General features: G+C 37.0%; 1 protein-coding gene across 1 annotated transcript; it reads left to right on the top strand.

The window, feature by feature from the left end:
- The first annotated feature begins 1218 nt into the window (after positions 1 to 1218).
- Positions 1219 to 19677, top strand: LOC128992454 (uncharacterized). The gene is made up of 8 exons (XM_054416032.1): positions 1219 to 1470; positions 1971 to 2096; positions 3715 to 5788; positions 8437 to 8585; positions 15321 to 15487; positions 15855 to 16045; positions 16535 to 16864; positions 18063 to 19677. The coding sequence occupies exons 2-8, from the start codon at positions 1981 to 1983 to the stop codon at positions 18117 to 18119; spliced, it is 3084 nt and encodes a 1027-aa protein (XP_054272007.1). The 5' UTR covers positions 1219 to 1470; positions 1971 to 1980; the 3' UTR covers positions 18120 to 19677.
- The last annotated feature ends 1077 nt before the right edge of the window (positions 19678 to 20754 follow it).

Raw genomic sequence — 20754 nt, 5'->3', positions numbered from 1 at the left:
TCCGCTCGCGAACAAACTTTAGAGCACTCAGGTGACTACGTCATTATGTCTGTACGACTTTAGCTGTGTTCTGCTCTGAGGGCAATATTCCATATAATTCCGGTGACCCACTCAATCACCCTTTTGGAACAGTCGAAAAGTTGTTATTACTAATATCTATGGTTGAACACAGTCGATGAAAAGGACATTACACCCACTTAAGGCATCAAATGATTGCCCAGTCTTAGTATTACGATTATGAATCAAGCCAGAGTAATCTAGAGTCTAGAAGTTAGCGAAGTTAGCGTTATCTCTGGTATTTGATCTTTAAGTCACCCTCATAGATAAAATATACATGGTTCCATATTACATTATGTGGATCTCTGCCAAGAGATGTGAGCATGGATTTGAGATTTGCATGGTTTGCTTAAGCCCCCCCACACACTACCAGACCAGACCGTCTGGCTGCAACCAGACCGTCTTGGACGGCTCTACACACTCCCAGACCAGACGGTCCTAATTCGTAATTGAGAGACCGTGGTGAGAACTCCAACAAATGGATGAAGATTGTCACGATGGTCGGCCGTCTGACAGACAGCGCTACACACTCACAGACCAGACAAAAATAGTGGTGGGGGAACCTCAGACCGTCTGTGGTCTGAGTGTTCAACCATCAGACACGCAGACGGTCTGGTCCGAGAAAATCGGTCTGCAGACAGCCCCACACACGATAAGACAAGTGCCAGACGCCAGACCAGACGGTCTGGTCTGGTAGTGTGTGGGGGGCTTTAGTATGACAAGTGACTAAGACAACATTGACTAACATTGATGATTGCAATGCATGTTTTTAATGTTAAAAGCAAATAAAGACATTTCATTTCATTTCAGCACCACAAGTCGAACATCGGTTATTTGTTCAGAACCTTCCAAAGCCAAAGGTTCTACAGTACCGAATTACAAGATTATTATTCTTTTCAAATACTCGAATTTTAAAAAAAATAGTGTTTTTGTGATTACAATGCGTGATCATATACTATATTCTTTTTTTGCAATTAAAATGTTATCTTTAAAACGTCGTAATAATAGGTATAATCGTATAATACATACAATAAATGAAATGAAAAAGTAAAGCCTAAAAATGTTTGTTCGTTCGTTGGCCACCCTGATTTGGCCGTTAAAACTGTCCTTTCAATTTTGAATGAAAATGAACGTCTCCCTCCCTCCAGTCCAACTACTGAACTACTTGTCTTGTCTGTCTGTCGTACGAAGATACTTTTGACTTAAGATTAAAATAATTTTAGGAAGCCGTTCTTCAAATATATTAAAATTTTACTTTGTTGTGTATTACAGAGTGTATAGTGTGAAATTGTTTACTCTACCGTTATATTGTAAAATAGCCATGAAACCATTGTTTACAAACACCGGAGCGTAGAGACTAGACGCTTGAATTCAGTAATTAGACACACTTCACTTAAAATTATTATTTTTCAGGTAAGGACTAAACGTAGGCCTAGTTAGTGTTAAATTATAATTTTATAATATTCCTCAGTGACCAGTTATGTCATGGACAGTTTACTAACTTATTCTTTTTCATGTAACTGTCAACAAGAAGACACGATAAGTTAGCCTATTCACAGGCCAAATCTTAATCCTAATTGTCCACCCTGATTTATTCTTTAGCAACTTACCTACCTAGACTGGATAGTACGCAAGTCATGCCAATGGTGTTACACACACCAAACAAAACTAAAATAGCCTAATTACTTGGTAACTGCCTGTTGCCTGCAACAGACGCTACATCTGGGTCCTGACATCTGCGTGCTTGTAAATTTAATACAGGCTAGCTAAACCTAGACCCCATTACATCATACAAATATCTAATTTATAAGGCCTAAATTATAGGCTAGGGTACTCATAAGATATTTTTTTTTTGCCTTGACTATATTTTTGTTAACTTAGCAGCTTTAATTTTTTATAACAATTTGTTATAGAAGACAAATCATGTTTGAAGATTTTGATTCACAAAACAATCAGAAACAAGAAGAGGATGAAGATTCGGAGACATGTTACTCGTACCCTTCTTACTCAAGGTTTACCTACACCGGGAAAACTAAAAGGTAAGTTATTATTTACAATTGGTGGATAAGTTACGACCTAATGCTCCTTTTCAACGAATATGGTTTCCATTGTCTGGTTGAACAGTACGATTTTACGTTGTGTCTATGATGTTTCTTTCACATTACAGGGTTCCGCCATAAACAGTGCCCAATTAGGGCCTATGAGGTCAGATTATGAACAGTAAAAATTGCAATTAGGCCTAGCTGATCTATTTGCACTGGCTGGTGAGCTCCCGTTCGACTAAAAAACATGCAGTGTGAAGCTTGTATTTAACTACATGCACCACTGACGCACGGCCACACAGCATGACAACCGCTCAGTTCAGCGGCAGTGGACTGCTGCAAGAAGGCATGGTTTTCTTCAGTCGCCATGTATTCTTATAAAATACGCCATGTATTTACTAAATTTTTAACCGTGTATTTATCCACAATAAATTTCACCTGTTTTTCAAGGTTTTAACCATACAGAAAATCTGATTAGTGTGAAAGATGCATTAGTGCAGTAGGAGGTAGGCCTAGTTACAGTACATGCAAGACCTAATAAAATCAGACTAAGTTAGGTGTGGTCTTGTATTGCTGATGTTAAATGTAAACCCAAGTTCTTGGTCACTCACTTTCTCATTCGTAGCGCCTTCCTAAGTTTTTGGGAATAATCTGCCTAGTACTTAAACCAAACAGTTGATCAAGGCTAATATAGTTAAAAATTAGGTTTAATTTTCTTTACCTAATTTAGATCTAATGAAAAACGGAAAGAGTTTTGAAATGAATTCTATTACCTAGCTTTTCAATTGATATAATTACTGATTCATTGTTCTTATATGTTTTAAGAATGTATAGGACGCAGTTCAGCAATGGACGTGTGGGTTAACAATACTTAATTAGGCCTAATGGTAACCTGCCAGTTTTCTTAACATATCAGAGTCTGCAATGGATGGGGGAAAATTAATTTAACTTTTATTTAGAAGTTGAAAAAGACTAATTTAGGGATTTTCAAAATTATTTTGTAAATACTTAAAGAGACAATTACGAAGTTTCAGTTCATCCAGTGCATTGTGTGGATCTTTGATGAACTGAATATTTTACAGTTGATTTCAACTCGATAAACACTTTAATAATGCGACGAGGTTCTTTTTTGTAGGACCGTGTTTACGCCACTAGCAGGCGGGTGGAACGCTCTTAAAGGGTCAGTATGGATTTCAGTATAAATGGGCGATTGTGGAGAGTAACACTATGAATGTTTATACTATACTGTAGCTCTATTGCTATGTTGTGAGTGTAATACAGTGCACAGGGATCGTTTTCTGCGGTAGTTTGTACACTGCTAAGTGCTAACTCAATGTGTGTGTAGGCCTACATTCTATCATACTCCACTGGCAGGGTAGCCTTCTCATTAAAAGTAACACACTAGTGATACCATGTAGAATCATTTCCCTTGTAGTTTTTCTCCTATAACAGGTTCAATAACATGTCATCCATACTTAACTAAATAAGTATTTTTCAGGTATTTCCCATTAAAATGAATAAGCACTAAATAAACTGATTATTGGGGCTACTAACTGAAAAATAAAGCTAGTACTGGTAATTAACTTCCCAGGTTAATGATTTTTATTTGTTCCAGCCGTCTTGGACGAAACAGATTTTTGAAACAAACAGGAACTAAAGATGAAAGCAAGAAGACAGAAAACGATTGTAGCACGTCTTCAGATTTGAAATCAAATGATACTCGTTCTAGTTTACAAACAAACTCCCAGATAACAAAAACACCAGGCATCAGTTGGTTGCAGAGGGAATCTTATCCCTTCACTCCTGGTGCCAAGTCCAACAGTGTTCATGCAAGTTCCTCAGATATAAACTCTTTACCATCACAACCAAACTTTTTGTTTAATCTAAAAAATGACTCGGTCGAGAGCTCTAGCTGCAAACGAAACCTGCCATTTAGTACTACACCTTTCAAATCAAAAGTGATATCCCCAGAAAAACGGATTGAAAACAGTGCTTTAAGAGAACTTAATCAGCTTCGCAAACCAGAAAATCCCTTTTCAAAGTTAGATTTTTTCAATCGCCCAAAAGAAGAAAACAAGGAAAATAGTAAAACTGATGGTAATATGAAAAACAGTGAACTAACCCCTTCGTGGAATCAACTGAAACAGATTTGTGATGCTGCAATTTCACGTCCTGATTTTTCAAAACATACAAACTCAAGTAATCCAGTAGATTTGAGGAAATCCAATGAACATTTTAAGTCCAGTTTGTTTGCTCCTCCATTTAGTGTTGTTGAAAGGAAAGATGATGATTCTTCCTCAAATATGCCTTTGGATCTAAGTTCAGCTGAAAGTATGTCTAACAAAACTTTCAGTAGAAGTTTAATAAGTGGAAATGACAATGTTGATGGAGATTCTTCTGGATCATATGGCCGGCTGTTGTCACTCAATCTAAAAAACACATCTAAAGAGTCAGAGTTAAAAAAGGAAGACTCGATTACTCAAAAAACCAACACGGATGCTTTAAGTGGTTTCCTTCCTCAATTTTTAGTACCAACAAACAAAACAAGTAAACCAGGAAGCACTGAAGATGATGATTCTCATTCGATGGGCACTGTAATTCAGAAAATGTTTGATTTTCAACCTCAAACACCTTATCAGAAAACTCAAGTTCCTTCTCAAGCACCCAATAAAATGCCTTGCGAAAATAGTAGTGGTGACTTGAATCGTGGAAATGAGGTGCACTCCACATCCCTGTATGAATCATTGAATTATGATGTTAAAAAGTCATCACCACCAAGTCTTCCAACAAATTTTATATTCAAAAACACCAGCCCACCATTACAGTCAAACAATCCAGTCCAGTCATCAAATCAACCTAAATTTTATCACACTATAGAACAAAAGCTGTCACCCCCAACAGTCCCCGGAAGTTTGGTATCTACAGAATTGTCTCCTTCAGTTCCAAACGCCCAAAATGTAAGGAACTTGGTCACCAATGGTCAACAACTCTTGAATGATGACCAGAATTCTGCCAATGATAAGAAAATTAATCTACTGGCTCAAGGTGTAGACATGAATCTGCGTATCACTGAAAAACCAAACCAACAGTCAACCAATGAGGTGGCAGATAAAAGTGCATTTCACTTAAAAAATGCCAACGTGGTTAGCTATTCTAAAGAAAAATATGGTTTTAATCAAAGTAAATCAAATGCTAAACCTTTAGACCATATCAGCCCACCCAATAACTCACAAAAGTTTTCAAGCGATAATGTCCAGAAAAATAGTGAGCCATTAAGTAATCTGTACCAATCAGCAGCAAGACCTGAAATGAGACTGATGGCTCCTATTGCTTTAGAGAGAAACATGAGTCAATCATCTGTTCAACAAACTAAACCGATGATTGACCAAGAGCCAGCACCAGCATCATACGCAAGACCAGAGATCGTTCAACCTCAAAGTCAGAGAACGTATCTCGCCCCACAGCAAGTGAACCACAATGGCACTGGAAACTTTCCACACATCAAACCTGAAGTTCCACAACTGGCTGGCTCCAAACCGAGTTTCTCGACAGCTAAAAAACCGAGCCAATTTAAAATGTCGGGCCCGAGAGGAATGCCGTCGAGAGCTGACACAGAACTCTCTGTGAACGGCAAGTCTTACACTATCTTGAGCATGCTTGGAAAGGGAGGATCTAGCGAGGTTTATCAGGTAAGAACAAGTTTGTAAGACTTTAGTCGTAAGTTAAAAATATTGTTGACATTTTTTATATCAAATGTAACCACATATTTTTTCCAAATGAAATCAGATATTTTAATTTAGCAAAGTGAGGTTTGAGGTTTTTAATTTGGGAAGGTCAAGTTTCTTCTCATAAAAATGTATTACAAAATCAAATAATACCTAGACCACATCTAACATTTTTTTAAGTTATATCTTATTCTTCGAAGAAGTTATTAATACTTGTAGATGAGTGAACGAATCTATGTATCGTGTATAGCGGAGTCGGAGAAAAGTTGTCCGCTTGTGTGTGTGTGTGTGTGTGTGTTCGCACCAAAAACTCTAGAACCGTTGCACTTATAGTGTTCAAATTTTGCACAAATAATTATGACAACGTTGGGAAGACACCATTAAAATTCTAGACGATTCCGCTCAGTAGTAATTATAAAATACTTAAAAAACATTTTTTAATTTGTCCCATAAGAATAACATTAGGAGGTACCTTCTTCTTCTTTTTATTTGTTTACGTTTTGCGACGAACAATTTTGTTGTCTACCTAAGACAGAGAGAACGACTTTTACTCTAAGCTCTTTCATTCATGGAGTAAACAGTTTGGCGTCTATGAATATATATAATTATAATTTCAAAGCTTTCAGAATAATGTCATTTAAGCTAATTAAATTTCACAACTTTCAGATTAATAAATAATAAATTGAACTTAACAATATTAGTCGGCAGTTATATACCGTTTATGTTCAGTATTAAAATTCACCTTTAAATTAAAAATATATATGCATGTATTTAGAACAAAGCAGCCTTTTTACATTATTCAATTTAATGTTGGCATTGAATATTAAATATTCAAAGATGTTAGTAAAGGGGGGGGCAGTTCCACGACGTAGAGAGTGGTAAAGGAAGCGGAAAGGTGAGCAGTGAAAATAAAGGAGTACGGAAACCCTTTATAACAGTTAAATTAATGTATCTGTAATACTCAGTCTATGGTAATACTTAAATGCTATGGAAATATAGGGAAACAGGTCTACGATGTAGGGAGTAGTGAAGTAGTGAAGGAAGTAGTCAAGGCGAGCATTCCGGAGTGTAGAACCCCTTTGTGATAGTTAGAATAATGTACAGTATCTGCAATTCTAAAATTCTATTGGAAGGGAGGGAAACAGGTCCACGACGTAGGAAGTGGTGAAGGGAGTAGTCAAGGTGAGGAGTCCGGAGTGTGGGAACACTTTGTGACAGTTAGATTAATGTATCTGCAATAATAAAATGCTATGAGAAGAGAGGGAAACAGGTAGCCTACACGACTTAGGAAGTGGTGAAGGAAGTAGTCAAGGTGAACAGTCCAGAGTGTGGGAACTCATTGTGACAGTTAGATTAATGTACCTGCAATAATAACATTCTATGGGAAGGGAGGGAATCAGGTCCACGACGTAGGTAGTGGTGAAGGAAGTAGTCAAGGCTAGCAGTCCGGAGTGTGGGAACCCTTTGTGGCAGTTAGATTAATGTACCTGCAATACTAAAATGCTATGGGAAGGGAGCGAAACATCTCCACGACGTAGGAAGTGATAAAGGAAGTAGTCAATGTGAGAAATGCAGAGTGTGGGAACCATTTGGTGACAGTTAGATATATGTATCTGCAATGAAACAGTTGCAATACTAAAATGCTTTGCCCCGTTTAACTTTAGATGACCCCGTTTAGTTTTCAAGATGACCTCGTTCGCATGGCTCAATCACGTCCTGGTTGAAGTTCGTTCGCTACGCTCACTTACCTTTAGGTTGGAGCTCGTTCGCTGCGCTCACTTGCCTTCAGGTTAGCTCGTTCACTACGCTAACTCGCCTCAGGGTTGAAGTTCGTTCGCTACGCTCACTCACCTTTTTAGTAAAAGAAATAATAGTGCTGCACCCTGTTGGTAATCCTTGTAACTTTAATGCTATTGAACATCATAGAACAGAACCAACTTGTTTAATTGAAACAGCTGTTAAGATTCATTAATTCCATTTCTCATAAGGTTAACATGGGAAACTCCAGAGCCACTGGGGCGGACCCCAGAGGTCGGAGGGTAAAATCCTTTCTTAGTGAGCGTCTACTACCAAAAAGGAAGATGCCTGCCAAGTTTCAGGTTCCTAGATCTTATGGTTTCTGAGATTCCGGGATGAGTGAGTGAATGACTGAATGAGTCAGTGGTATTAACGATATTTTTTTGGAGATTCCTTACACTGTGCTTTGGCAATTTATTTAAGTGTAATTAGTTCAGTTTGGCTTAGTTTTGTTTATGATAGGCCTCATAACAAATATGGAAATAGGCTTCATTTAATCAAAAGACGTTTTGTACAGGAACGATGGATTTACCTCCAATCGATAACTGTTGGAAATCCATTACGTATATTACCAAAGACTTTGGTTAATTAATGGACGAGAAGTTAGGATTGTTGTTGACTGAGATTTGGTTGATTTGCCCATACAAATAACATTATTGTGTTCACCAGTGACACCGGTAAGTAGGCTAGGTGTGGGTGGACTCTTTCATTATTGCGCTCATGTTCACTCATCCCGTTACGCGCAGAATTTAAGCGTACAACTAGTTTATCTTTAAACTCGTGTAATAGTCAACCTTGGTTTGTGTTGATTGCAGGTCCTGGATCCCTGCAGCTCCAAACTGTTGGCCGTCAAATGTGTAGACCTCTCCATGGTAGACAAGACTATAGCAGACGGCTACCTCAACGAGATAGAATTACTCTCCAGGCTACAAGGGTGTGCCAGTGTCATTCGCATGTTCGACTAGTAAGTACATAGCTACTTACTTATTATTATTACCTTTTTATTTAATTATTCAAATGTCCACTCTAGTAAATTGTTTTGTTTTAATCAAACTTTTCTTACTTGTAAATATACCTTAAAGAAGAAAGAATAGGTAGAAACATGTAACTAACTTCTAGGGGTCTCAATCCCGGGATCCCGAATCCCCGGATCCCGGCTGATTTTTGATACCTAGAAATCCCGGGATTAAAAGTCAACAATCCCGGGATTAACGGGATTGCAAAACCTATATTTATATTTGTTTTTTGCGAATTTGGAGACTTTTACTTACGGAAAATAAATAAAAATACAGTACGTCCAATAACACTTGAAACACATATACTCTTTATTTTTAGGACGATAAATATATATATATGAAATGGTATAAGTACCTAATGATCTATTTTGATTGAAAAATTAAATTATCATTTAACTCAATAGGCGAACGAATGTAAATATATGTTTCAGTTTTTAGACAATTTGGATTTACTTTCTGTAAATGTTATTACATTATTTAGAACTTAATTACAGTGCCTATAAGTTATTTTGAGTTTAACTTTTGACATTAAACAAACAACACAACAGTAAACAAGGCAATTCGTGTAGCAAACATAATATTGCAATCGGAAATTGTATTATTTTCATTGAAGCCATTAAATATAACTATAAACACACCATTACATTATTAAGATTGCTTATATTTAGGGTTTTATAACTTTATCTTCGTATTTGGTTATTAGTGTGGTGATTAAATTTCTTACAATCCTAAATTACGTTTTTCATACACTCGCTAACTACATAAGATGATGGTTTATTGTTTTACAGTATCATTACCTATTGTTTTATTGCTGTCAGTAAAAATAACATTTTTACGCTGCTACTCGTGATTCTTCCCATTTTATCTTTTTTTTTTCTTAGCTATCTTCAATCTATCTATTAATGTGACGTATAGGCTACATGCGAGTGCGGTTGCGAGTGATTAAAAATAAATGTATTTATTATATTCTAGATTTGAGTTGACATATCAACATTTATACACTGTAAATAAGAAAGGCGGGTGACGAAAGTTATGACGAATTTCCGCAGTGTAACACTGGTAAGGCCAGTTTAAAACATTAAAGTACTCATCGAGGGGACTTCTCGCTCATTTAAAATGGCTGAAAATTTAAAAATCATAATATTATATAATCCTGGGATTGATCCTGGTATTCCGGGATTGACTGAGACGAATCCCGAAATCCTGGGATTGGATTGAAGACCCGGGATTGAGACTCCTACTAACTTCCCAAGAAAAGAGTTCCAGTCAGTTGAATACACACTAAAAGTTCATAAAACAATTAATATGATAGTGGTTTAAATACCTTATTCTTGCAATCCGATTGTTGTCTTCACAACTAGTTTTGACCTGCTAGGAGGTCATCATCAGGTGAGTACAAGGATGAAATTACTTCATATGACATATGGTCGTCAGTAACAGTTTTAGTTTTTTTACATTCACACAAACACATGACGAATAAACACATAGTGCGCACACATATACGGCCGATAAAAACATCAAACTCGACAAGCGGACCCGTTTTGAGAATAGACTGTGATACAGTCTAGACGCAACTTCCGCATTCTCAACACGGGTCCGCTTGTCGAGTTTGATGTTTTTATCGGCCGTATTTGTGTGCGCACTATGTGTTTATTCGTCATGTGTTTGTGTGAATGTAAAAAAACTGTTACTGACGACCTTCATATGAAGTAATTTCATCCTTGTACTCACCTGATGATGACCTCCTAGCAGGTCGAAACTAGTTGTGAAGACAACAATCGGATTGCAAGAATAAGGTATTTAAACCACTATCATAGTTATTATTCGCAATCCGGAGGCTACTCACACCACAATGAAAATAATTAATGTGATATTTCGCCCCCAGAAGGGGATAGTTTTTTTACATGGTTAATAACTTCATATAATACGAGCTAAATAACATATACGAGACAAGAAACAAACGAAATATGGACTGAACAAAACACTTGACACTGATATACCAGGAGACGATGATGACGTCTACATGGCCGCAAGAGATGTTCATGGATTTGCCGTCATCGCAGATGACAATGAAGCCGTTTCCGTGACTGCGAGAGTTCATGATGATGTTTATACGGCCAAGGGAGATGTTCATGATTTTGCCGCGATGGCGGGAGATGATGATGACTTCTACACGACCGTGAGAGGTGTTCATGATGTTGCCACAATCGTGGATGATGATGATGATGTCTACACGGCCGCGGAAGATGTTCATGATCTTGCCGCCATCCGTAATACAATGATGATGTCTACACGGCCGCGGAAGATGTTCATGATCTTGAAAAACAGTGATGATGTTTCAGTAATTGAGAAAGATATTTCCGATTTGGCAGTGATCTCAGAATACGACGATTATCACAATATTACTTTGAGTTTGGCCGGACTGAAAATATCAGGCTGGCACATCTCAATATAATACCTTAATGGTAGTTATTTGATGTGATAAGAAAGGTTTACACTTGGAAATTGGCTAGTTAGAATGTTTCATTGCTGCGTACATTTTTTTACTTGAAAACCACCCTAATAGCCTACCTCAAAAATACTTAATAGAGAACATAAAGACAAGGGCTGTTGTAGTATAACCAATCCATTAAGAACACTTGGTGAAACTATTTAAAAAATAGTATTGGTATTGAGAATTGTTTTTTTAGGTATCAGTATCGAGACTCGATAAATTTTGGAATCGACACATCACACAATTCATTCAAATATTTTCAACACTTCTGCTACATTATATATTAGTTTGATTTTAATGTGTTTGGCTATTTAAGTGTTTTTTTTTTGTACAAATAAGTTTTATTTTCTTAACCCTTTGGCTGCTAAGAATTTTTTGACATGTTATCCGAAAACTGCTAAGGTTTTTTACATGTTTTATCCCTAAACTGCTAAGCCTAAAATGGTGAATTTGTAGAGTTTTACTAAAAATATCATAACTTCCGCAAAATTAAAGTTATTAAATTGATCTTTATTTTATTTTGTAGGATATTTTATTCTAAACAAATAAAAAAATAAAACATTAAAAAATAAATATAAAAGTACGCCCAAAAAAATTTGACGAATTGAGACTAAAAAACATAAATAAAAATCCAACTCTTCCTGTAAACTCTATTTTTAACTGAAAGTACATGTTGTATTGAGTAAATCCTGAAAGTTGCAAGCAAAAATAATGAATTTTACACAGTTATCAATAAAACAAAAAAAAAACTTACCGTTTTGTAGATTGGCGTCAAGAAACTGCGTAACTGTGGGTCCGGCATATATATGCCAAATAATAATTGTAAAATATAAAAAATCAGTTTATGAACACAATAACAAGAACTACAGTTAATATTTACACTAAACTTTAACTTTCTCAGAGAATTTTGCATGTCCTGAGTGGAAAAAAAATTGTTAGAAATGAAAATGAAGGAATAAACGGATTTTGACGATTTGAAGATTTTTTGTTATAAACTCCACGTCCTTCTCCAAGATTAATCCAAACATTACTATCAAGGAAGTATTTACATTTTCTTGGGACACTTTAGTGGCACACGTGATTGACAAAGCACTCTGCGTGTACCCCAGCTCCGCACCATACACAGATTGTGCGCGATCTTCTTTTCTTCATTTCAGGATGGTTTTCACCTGAACAGGCTCTGCAGAGTTTTTCTTTCCTTCCAGATAACTTCCTCAGACCAAAGCCAACACGTGGACCATCACCACCACCCTCGTTATCCTCAGGACCCTGATCCTGCTTGCTGGCAAGCCATTCATTTGACCACTCTTCAATTACCGATCTCATGAAATTAGCCCTACTCATCCTGCCTTGAGTTGTGTTTAGCTTATACAGCAAATAAGCATTCAACACCATGCGGCCCATCACATTGAAAATAACTTTTTTTGAATGTTTCATGGTTCTCCGTTCGTCAAGGTACACATATAGCATTTGGTCGGTTGAGTCTATACCTCCCATACCCATGTTATACTGGTGTGCAATTTTTGTCTTGTTTTTCACAATATCTCTTCCACTTCTTCTTATAGTGTATGTCACTTTTTTTGCTTCACTATCAGTACTGAGAATTAGGAACTGAGATTTATTTGTGGCCTTCTCTCTATGGGCCATGATGAGAATGGGCCCTTTCCGGACATAAGTTTTTTGGCCTACAGCGTACTTCCCCAACAGTTGTCTTGGGAGGCCCACCCTATCTTTCCTCAACGTACCAGTGACTAAGGTTTGGTGTTCATACAGTAATTTGGCAAGAGACAAGGAAGTAAAAAAATTATCCAGGTACATGTGGTGACCTTTGTTCAGACAATTTGCCATCCGCAATAAAGTCATCACTACTGTACTGCCCAAGCCTGCTTCAACGACTCTTTCATTGTCATCATTCCTTTGTGCACCCTTGTAGCAATAGAATTGCACACAGTACTTGGTAACAGAGTCGCACAGCACCCACAATTTGATGCCCCACTTGTGGTGCTTTTTCTTCGGCAAATACTGAGTTAGGGCAACTCTCTTTTTGGTACCGACGAGAGACTCGTCGACGGAGAGCGACTTTGTCGGATAATAATACAGCTTGAACAACCGATTTACATGATCGATTATCGGTTGGAAACGCCCACAAGGATCGTAACCGGGTTCCCCATGTGCCACCAATTTATCCACATCAACCAAATGAAAAAAATTTAAAATAACCTGAAATCGATCCCTTGGCATAATTTTTGCAAAATATGGCGTCGCTTGGCTGAAGTGGGTGTCCCAATAACTCTCTATGCTTGGCTTGCGGATTAGTCCCATATTTAGAATGATTGCTATAAAAGCCTTCAATTCTAGAACGGTCAAATTTACCCACTTTCTCACTCGACTAAATGGAGACAATCCTTGCTGCTGACGCTGATCTGCGATGAACTTTCTGGTATAACGGTTTGTCTCTGTGACAAAAGTCTCTAACAAACCAAGAGTGAAAAAAAGTTTTAAATATTCAATAGGCCTTGAATTTTGGGGCGGGCAATGTTTAGGTCCATTCAATTCTGAATATTGAAACTGGTGGTTGTATCCCTCATCGTTCTCTTCTTCAACCTCGTCCCAGCTGCTACTATCCCCTGCATTTTGCTGAGGAGCAGCCTTAGGCCTACCTCTTCCAACACCTCTCCTGTTACCCATAGGCCTACGCCTTACCATGCGACCTCTTACACCCCTACCACCAAAAGGCCTAGTCTGTTGTATAGGCCTAGGTTCATCTACCTCTGAGTCAGAGGTTAGGCCTAAGTCAGGACGATCATCTCGGATTTCAGGAAAACGTCTAGCCCTCCTACCTGTTGATGTGCCCGGAATTGCAGGGTCATACGTCGGATCCTCGTCTGTATCGTCAACAAAAGCAGGAGAGGAATCAACAGACGATAGATCATCAATTGAAGAGTCACTTTCATTGTCCTCACTATTATCTAAATTAATGTTCAGTCCCGATTCTCGGGCAAAATTGAATATCGTGTTCTCACTAACTGGGGATTTCGGTCGATTTTGATCACCCATAATTCGTCAACTCACTAAAACACCAACTATAAAATAAACTTGTTCATAACAAACGTCGCATAACCATAGAAACACCAAAGCACTAAACTTCAGAACATCAATAACAGCCGTCTGCTCCAACTACGCAGATAACTCTGTTCCAGTGCAGTCTAGATCACAGCTGTTTTCGTTATTCGTGTACTATATAAAACTCGACAAATACAAGTGTTGTTATAATTTTTAACGAACAGTACACTTATTAAACCGTCATTTGCCGCAAACCGCATAAAAATAACGTAATATTTAGCGCCGTAAAAAAAAAAATTCGTAACAACGATATATCGTTGCATAGCAGTTCTCGGAACAAAAGCCAACAACGATATATCGTTGCGTAGCAGTTCTCGGCATGAATGCCAACGACGATATATCGTTGCATAGCAGCCAAAGGGTTAATCCCTTAAGTTTTGTACCAACCTATACTAATGCATAATACACTATACAGCAGAACCCCAGTTAACCGAAATAAAGGAGGTGAGCCGTTTCGGATAACCAATATATCGGTTAACCCATCATATGATAAAAATAGCATAGGCCTATGTATTACCACGGTGTGTAGGAAAAATGAATTTAAAATGATGTCTATATAATGCAGTGTTTTGTTTCAGCTACAAAAATGTTACAGTGGGTTAGAAAATACTTTAAACTAAACCACTGAAGTTACTAAAGCATATTCTATCCCTGTATTATTTTATGGATATGGAACTGTTTCGGTTAACCCGGGTTTTGGTTAACCCAAATTCGGTTAACCGGGATTCTACTGTACTGTAAAAGTGGAATACTGTATGGATATTTTGTTTTAAAAATAAAAAAATTAAGTAGCCTATCCTAAAAGTTAAAATAAGGTACTGATGGTACCGGACCAAGAACCGAGAATCGATTTTGGCTAGGAACCGGTACCGGTACTGACCCATCACTAAAATTAATAGTATTATAAAATATACTTGTGTGCTATAAACTGCCCGAAACTCTTTCATTGCTTAAGTTAGTTGTTTAGTCAGTCCTCAATGTATGTCAAAACCAAGCGCTCTTTCCTCTAAAAGATTGACTGTAATATTTATAATTCTTCATCACAATGATTCATTGTGGGTTGCAGTGAGTACGTGCAGGAGTGTAAGATGTTGTATGTTGTCATGGAGAAAGGGGACACAGACTTGTCACATCTCATACGAGACATCTCCAAGACCAAGAAGATTTCCATGTCCATGATCATCTACTACTGGACAGAGATGCTGCAGGCTGTGAAAGATATTCATGATCAAGGTGTGTCATCAGGGATAGTTCAAATTTGTTACAATAAAACTGTCTATCATTGAAAATGGGAAGAGATTTTGCATTTTGTGTACAGCTCGTATTCAAAATGAAATGGCCTCGATTGATAGAAAAACTACATGTTTTAGATTAAGCCTATTGCATAAGGCACATTAGTTTGACAATATGAAATCGTTTGATAGCAACTAAGGAGAAAGAAACACACCTCAATTGAGTTTTCAGTTTAACGCTTCTGTAACTTAGGTTTGCAAAACTGAAACCATGCTCACCCATGAGCTTACGGTGCCGTGATAAAAAAGTAATATAACAATTATATTTCATTAAAACACTAGGAAACAATATTCAATTTGTTGTTCAGGCATCATCCACAGCGACTTGAAGCCAGCAAATTTTCTGCTGGTGTCTGGCAGGTTGAAGCTGATAGACTTTGGCATAGCCTCGTCCCAAGGTGACATGACCAGTGTGGTGAAGGAAGTGACCACTGGGACCTGGAACTACATGAGTCCCGAGGCTATCAAGAACACCAGCGCGTCTGGCAAGGGCTTCAAGGTGTGTACTTCTCATAGGTAGAACTTAAGGTTGTAAATGATTTGCGTAGAGGAAATCATTTACAATCATTAAATGTTTCATTATACATAATTTAAAAATGTTAACCGAGAACTTGTTGTCTATTGATGTAACGATAAGTTATTGGACTGTTGCAGCTTTCTGATCTTCCACTTTTATCTTTATTTTATTCACTTTCTTTTATCTCCATTTTCTTGGTCTTCATACTTCTCTTCTCCCGATTTTACTTCATATATGCCATACAATTTTAAAATAACTGAAATTTGGTATTTGGAAAATTTAAATTACTCTTGATCAATGCATTTTTCTATATTTTTCTGTTTATCTGTTATCTGAAGAGCCATTTTGTATTTTTTTTCTCACTCTTAAAAAATACATGATCAAATAACTACAACTCAAAACTTACAAACAATCCACTTTTTTATGCCTTACTTCTTTCACATCTCTGACATCAATTCGAACATGTTGCAGATCACGTACAAGTCGGACGTGTGGTCCCTGGGCTGTATCTTGTACAACCTTGTGTACGGCAAGACTCCATTCTCACACATCACCAACACGTGGGGCAAGTTGTCCGCCATTGCAGACCCTAACCACTGTATAGAGTTCCCGGACGTCGGGGCGCCGCTGGTGCTGGTCAAGGCTCTGCAGTCATGTTTCCACCGAGAGCCAAAACTGCGGCCAACAGTAGCCGAGTTGCTGAGTCTGCCGTACCACTCTACGGGTGATACGGATCTGACCAATGTGGGACGACAAGTGCAGACAATACTTCCAACACAGTGGTGGACAAAGGTCGCCCATGTGAGTATTCCAATCACTATACCTATGCAGGAAACATATCTAGTGCCTCCTAGGCAAAGGATTTTGAATAAAAGGAGGCTTACCCAAGAAAAGACTTCCAGGCAGTTAATGAACAATTTAGTGCAGTAATCTTTTATTCTCTATAGCCCCTATTACACCTTGGACCTTCTGTCTTGTAATTTTATTTAAAAAATTTCAATCTTGTTCAAGTCCTGTTTCAGTGGTCAAACACTTTTAGGCATAGATTCAATCTCACCTTCAGGAAGTCAAATGCAAAGAGTGTCGGTTTGTAACAATTTGATAGTTTGTAGATGTTTCTGTCCACTATGAAGCAAACCACCAAACTAGATAAGCTATTCGGAGGTAGCACTAGTTCAGAGATCGACTACTTAACTTCAAACATGCCGTAGGTTTGCAAGGTTGGTAAGGTGGTTGTATAGTGGTCACAACAGTCCAAATCTCATTGTTATTTTCTATTCCCCTACAACAAAGGTTTCGACACTGGTTGCGTCATGATCACATAGATGTTTTTGCTCAGAATATCCAATCTCAGAAGTCTTTGCTTGGATGTCATCAAGGGGGTTATGTACACACAAACACATTCTATACATATATTATGAGTTGATGTAATGCTCTCGTGGACAGGAGCCAATTGAACTTAACTCTGAAGTGATATCAGAAGTTTCAGAAGACAAGTTTGTTTGGGAGGAGTTCCCACATCCCTAAAATGTCGGAAACAAGTCTGTACTATTTAATTGCACCGTTGCGGGAGATGGCTAGAGAACACTCTACCGGAAAAACAATGGTTCCTGTTGTTCTGCTGTTGGTTTCTAAGCTGGTTAACCATGTGAGGAGCATATAAGTTTATGACCTTTTGATTTTTTCTTACTGCTTACTTCCATCGCCACTTCTTTCCTAGCTGGCACTTGGCCTCGCTAACACGTCACCAGTTCTTTTGGTCCTCCGAATCTTCCTCTACTTCTGGTTCCTACTTTTGGTCTTACAATGGTTTATAAAAAAACTATAAAAAATGTCAATTTTTAAAAATTTGTACCTCTGTACATGTAATGATTTTATTAGATTATCGCCAAAGGAACAAAATAATGTTGTTGAGCTTAGCATTAATTGTGTGTAGTAAAATAATTTCAATGTGATTGAAGTTGTCAATGTGGTTTATAATTTGCCTTTTTTATTTCAGCTTTTCCCAGGTGTCAAGTCGATCCAAGAAGGAAAACACCCTGATAATGGATCATGAACCATCCATTTCAATGAAATAAATGGTTTTTACTGTGAGAAGATCAACAAAAACTTTGTACATATGTAGTTTCAATCTTCGTGTTTTAGGATTTAAGATTAGTGAAAACTAACATTAGCTTCATACTGATCTCCGATCTTTTATTTAAATATTGAATGTAATGAAAGTCAAGCTATAATTTAGGGTTTTAAAATAAAACATAGAATTATTTATAAAATGTGATGTATATAAAATCCTATTCTTTATCAAGTCTTTCTTCAATACATAATTTATTGTGTGTGATTAAAGTGAATTCAAACATTTTCATTCAGTATCATTTTAAGAATAACATTTGTATTCTATACCTATTGGAATGGAAGTTTGCTTGCAACTTGCAATCCCATGTTGTACAGTTTAAAGGAACCTTGATTACCAATTCTTTTATAAGAAAAGTACCCTAAAATATTAAAAGCACTTTTAGTGAGTTTGCTAATATACAGGGTGTTAATAAACGTAATCATGCAAAACTACAAAGAGGAGGGTTTTTTTTTTTGTAGTGTACAGCACAAACGTTTATGATTAATATAGTATTTAAGTTAATTTGATAATATCCCCAAGTCTTGCTACTGAGGTTTCAATCTATTTGAAAACAAAACCCAAACTTACTAATTTTGAAATTAAATTAAACAGCAGAAGTTCATATGGTTTTTAACTATAATGTATAAAACCTATAACATTTTAATCCCAAAAACAGCTTCAAAAACACACTTGTATTGCTTTTGTTTGTATACACAATCTATTCATTTATTGCATGTTTGTACATTTTTTTTTTCAAAAGTACTTTATTTTCTTATTAATTAAACTCTACTCAAGGTATTTCATAATTAGGTAGCTTTATAGAATATTATGGTGGTAGGCTGGTTCTAGCTTCAATATGAAGATCCCTAAAAATGAAGAATCCTTCATAATCCTATACATTGCCTGTACATATCACATGAGAATCTCTTGAGATCCTACTGTATCTCAAGTCTCTGAACACTCCAAACTTAAACGTTTTTTTTTTACAAAAAAGTTCAATACTGTACAACCTCAATAGCAGTCTATTACCTTGAAAGTGTGTGATTAGAGTTGCTATTGGGTTTTACCACTTAGTCATACATTTTGTATAGCATATCTTTTTATTCAAACGAATACAGCTGCCAAAGAAACTGTTCATCGCCTTTACAAAACCGTCCTCACAGTTAATAGTTAATTATTTTATTTTCAAAGGTATCTGTCAAATGCATGCTAAGATGGGATTTGTAAACTACGATTGTATTGACTCAGTATTAATTCAGCTGACTTAGTTTAACAGACCTGTTCGTTAATAGCATGTGGAGCCGATAGTAAAGTTAGCTAGTTGATGTCAGCTACAGTCCTAGCTTAGGAATTCTATTGTGTGCAATATGAAATGCCAACTAATTAGATTTTCAGAGACAAAAAAGAATGTTTAAAACACAATTGTAAATATGTTCATATGTTTAAAATATATATTAAACCCCTAAGTTAAGTATATTATAGTTTGTTAAATAAAAATTATATGCTGCAAAACAATTTATTCATTTACCTACGTGTTTATATCTCACTGCAGTCTACACTCACATCCAGGTTAAAATACAAAGCATTGTGTCCCTGTCTCGATAAAATAAATGTTTTTGTCCTACATCTCGCACACTTTAATACCATTGGGGACATAGACAAGAGTGTGAGGCACTCCACTTATGCTTAGAAGTACAATCTCTCTGCCCACATACCGCATGTAGGCCTACTTATTGACCAAGGTTTTGTCTATCATTTCAACTAGTTGCCTCTATTCATTTTTTTCAACTCAGCGAGTTCAAGTAAGTAATAGGTCGTAGTTCTCATTGTTCTCAATAACTAGTGTCTTTTATACAGTAAATTACTTTTAACAAATGTTCACAACGTCAACAATATCAGCAAAAATAAAGTTAAATTAAAAAAAAATACAAAATCCAGATTTATCCAAGATTTACAAAACAACACCTAAAAAACGAGCCTTTGAAAACCTTTGCATTACAAAAAATGCATAGTAGGAGCCAGCAAATAAATCACGTGAAGGGTGTTTTGACAGTATTGGCTGTTAAGGGTGTCTTACACATGTAGAAAGACATCTCATTCCCATGTTTTAGCCAGTTCAAGAATAAAAGGGGATAGGCCTACAGTTGAAGCTAGATATGTGCGATAAGAATAAATTATCCTGGCTGATGAAACATCTGATCTTAGGCTACGGCCACACGGGCGTTTTTTCACGCAAGAACGCAGCGTGAAAAAACGCGAGAATTATGGGCAGCATTAAATGTAATGAGGTATGCCACACGGAGTGTTTTCACACAGATTAGGCGCGTCTTCAAAATCAACCGCCGCGGGCCCGCAGAAGAATGGACTGGGGTGCATTTTTGAAGCTTGTTTTCACGCTCTGTCCCTGGCCACACGGGCGGGAGCAACACGCAGCTTTGAATAAGTCGATCTAGCAAGTTAAAATAAAGTTAAATGTATCTAATTTTTTCCAGGATAGCGTAATATTTTTGGGTCTAGCCAATTATACATTAGGATCTTAAACATAGGTCGACCTTACTGGGCCACTTAATAATTTGTT

Source organism: Macrosteles quadrilineatus, unplaced genomic scaffold (genome assembly GCF_028750875.1).
Source record: "Macrosteles quadrilineatus isolate MER2022 unplaced genomic scaffold, UCM_ALF_1.0 Scaffold_4__1_contigs__length_99947679, whole genome shotgun sequence".
NCBI lineage: Eukaryota > Metazoa > Arthropoda > Insecta > Hemiptera > Cicadellidae > Macrosteles > Macrosteles quadrilineatus.
The sequence above is the reverse complement of the archived record's forward strand: the minus strand, read 5'-3'. Positions and strand labels throughout refer to the sequence as shown.

What these genes read in the sequence shown, in the direction of transcription:
- LOC128992454 (XM_054416032.1), top strand. Translation starts at nt 1,981, where the DNA reads ATGTTTGAAGATTTTGATTCACAAAACAATCAGAAACAAGAAGAGGAT. An exon ending in GAAAGATATTCATGATCAAG is followed by an intron (nt 15,488 to 15,854) that starts GTGTGTCATCAG and finishes TTTGTTGTTCAG; the next exon opens with GCATCATCCACAGCGACTTG. An exon ending in GGTGGACAAAGGTCGCCCAT is followed by an intron (nt 16,865 to 18,062) that starts GTGAGTATTCCA and finishes TTTTTATTTCAG; the next exon opens with CTTTTCCCAGGTGTCAAGTC.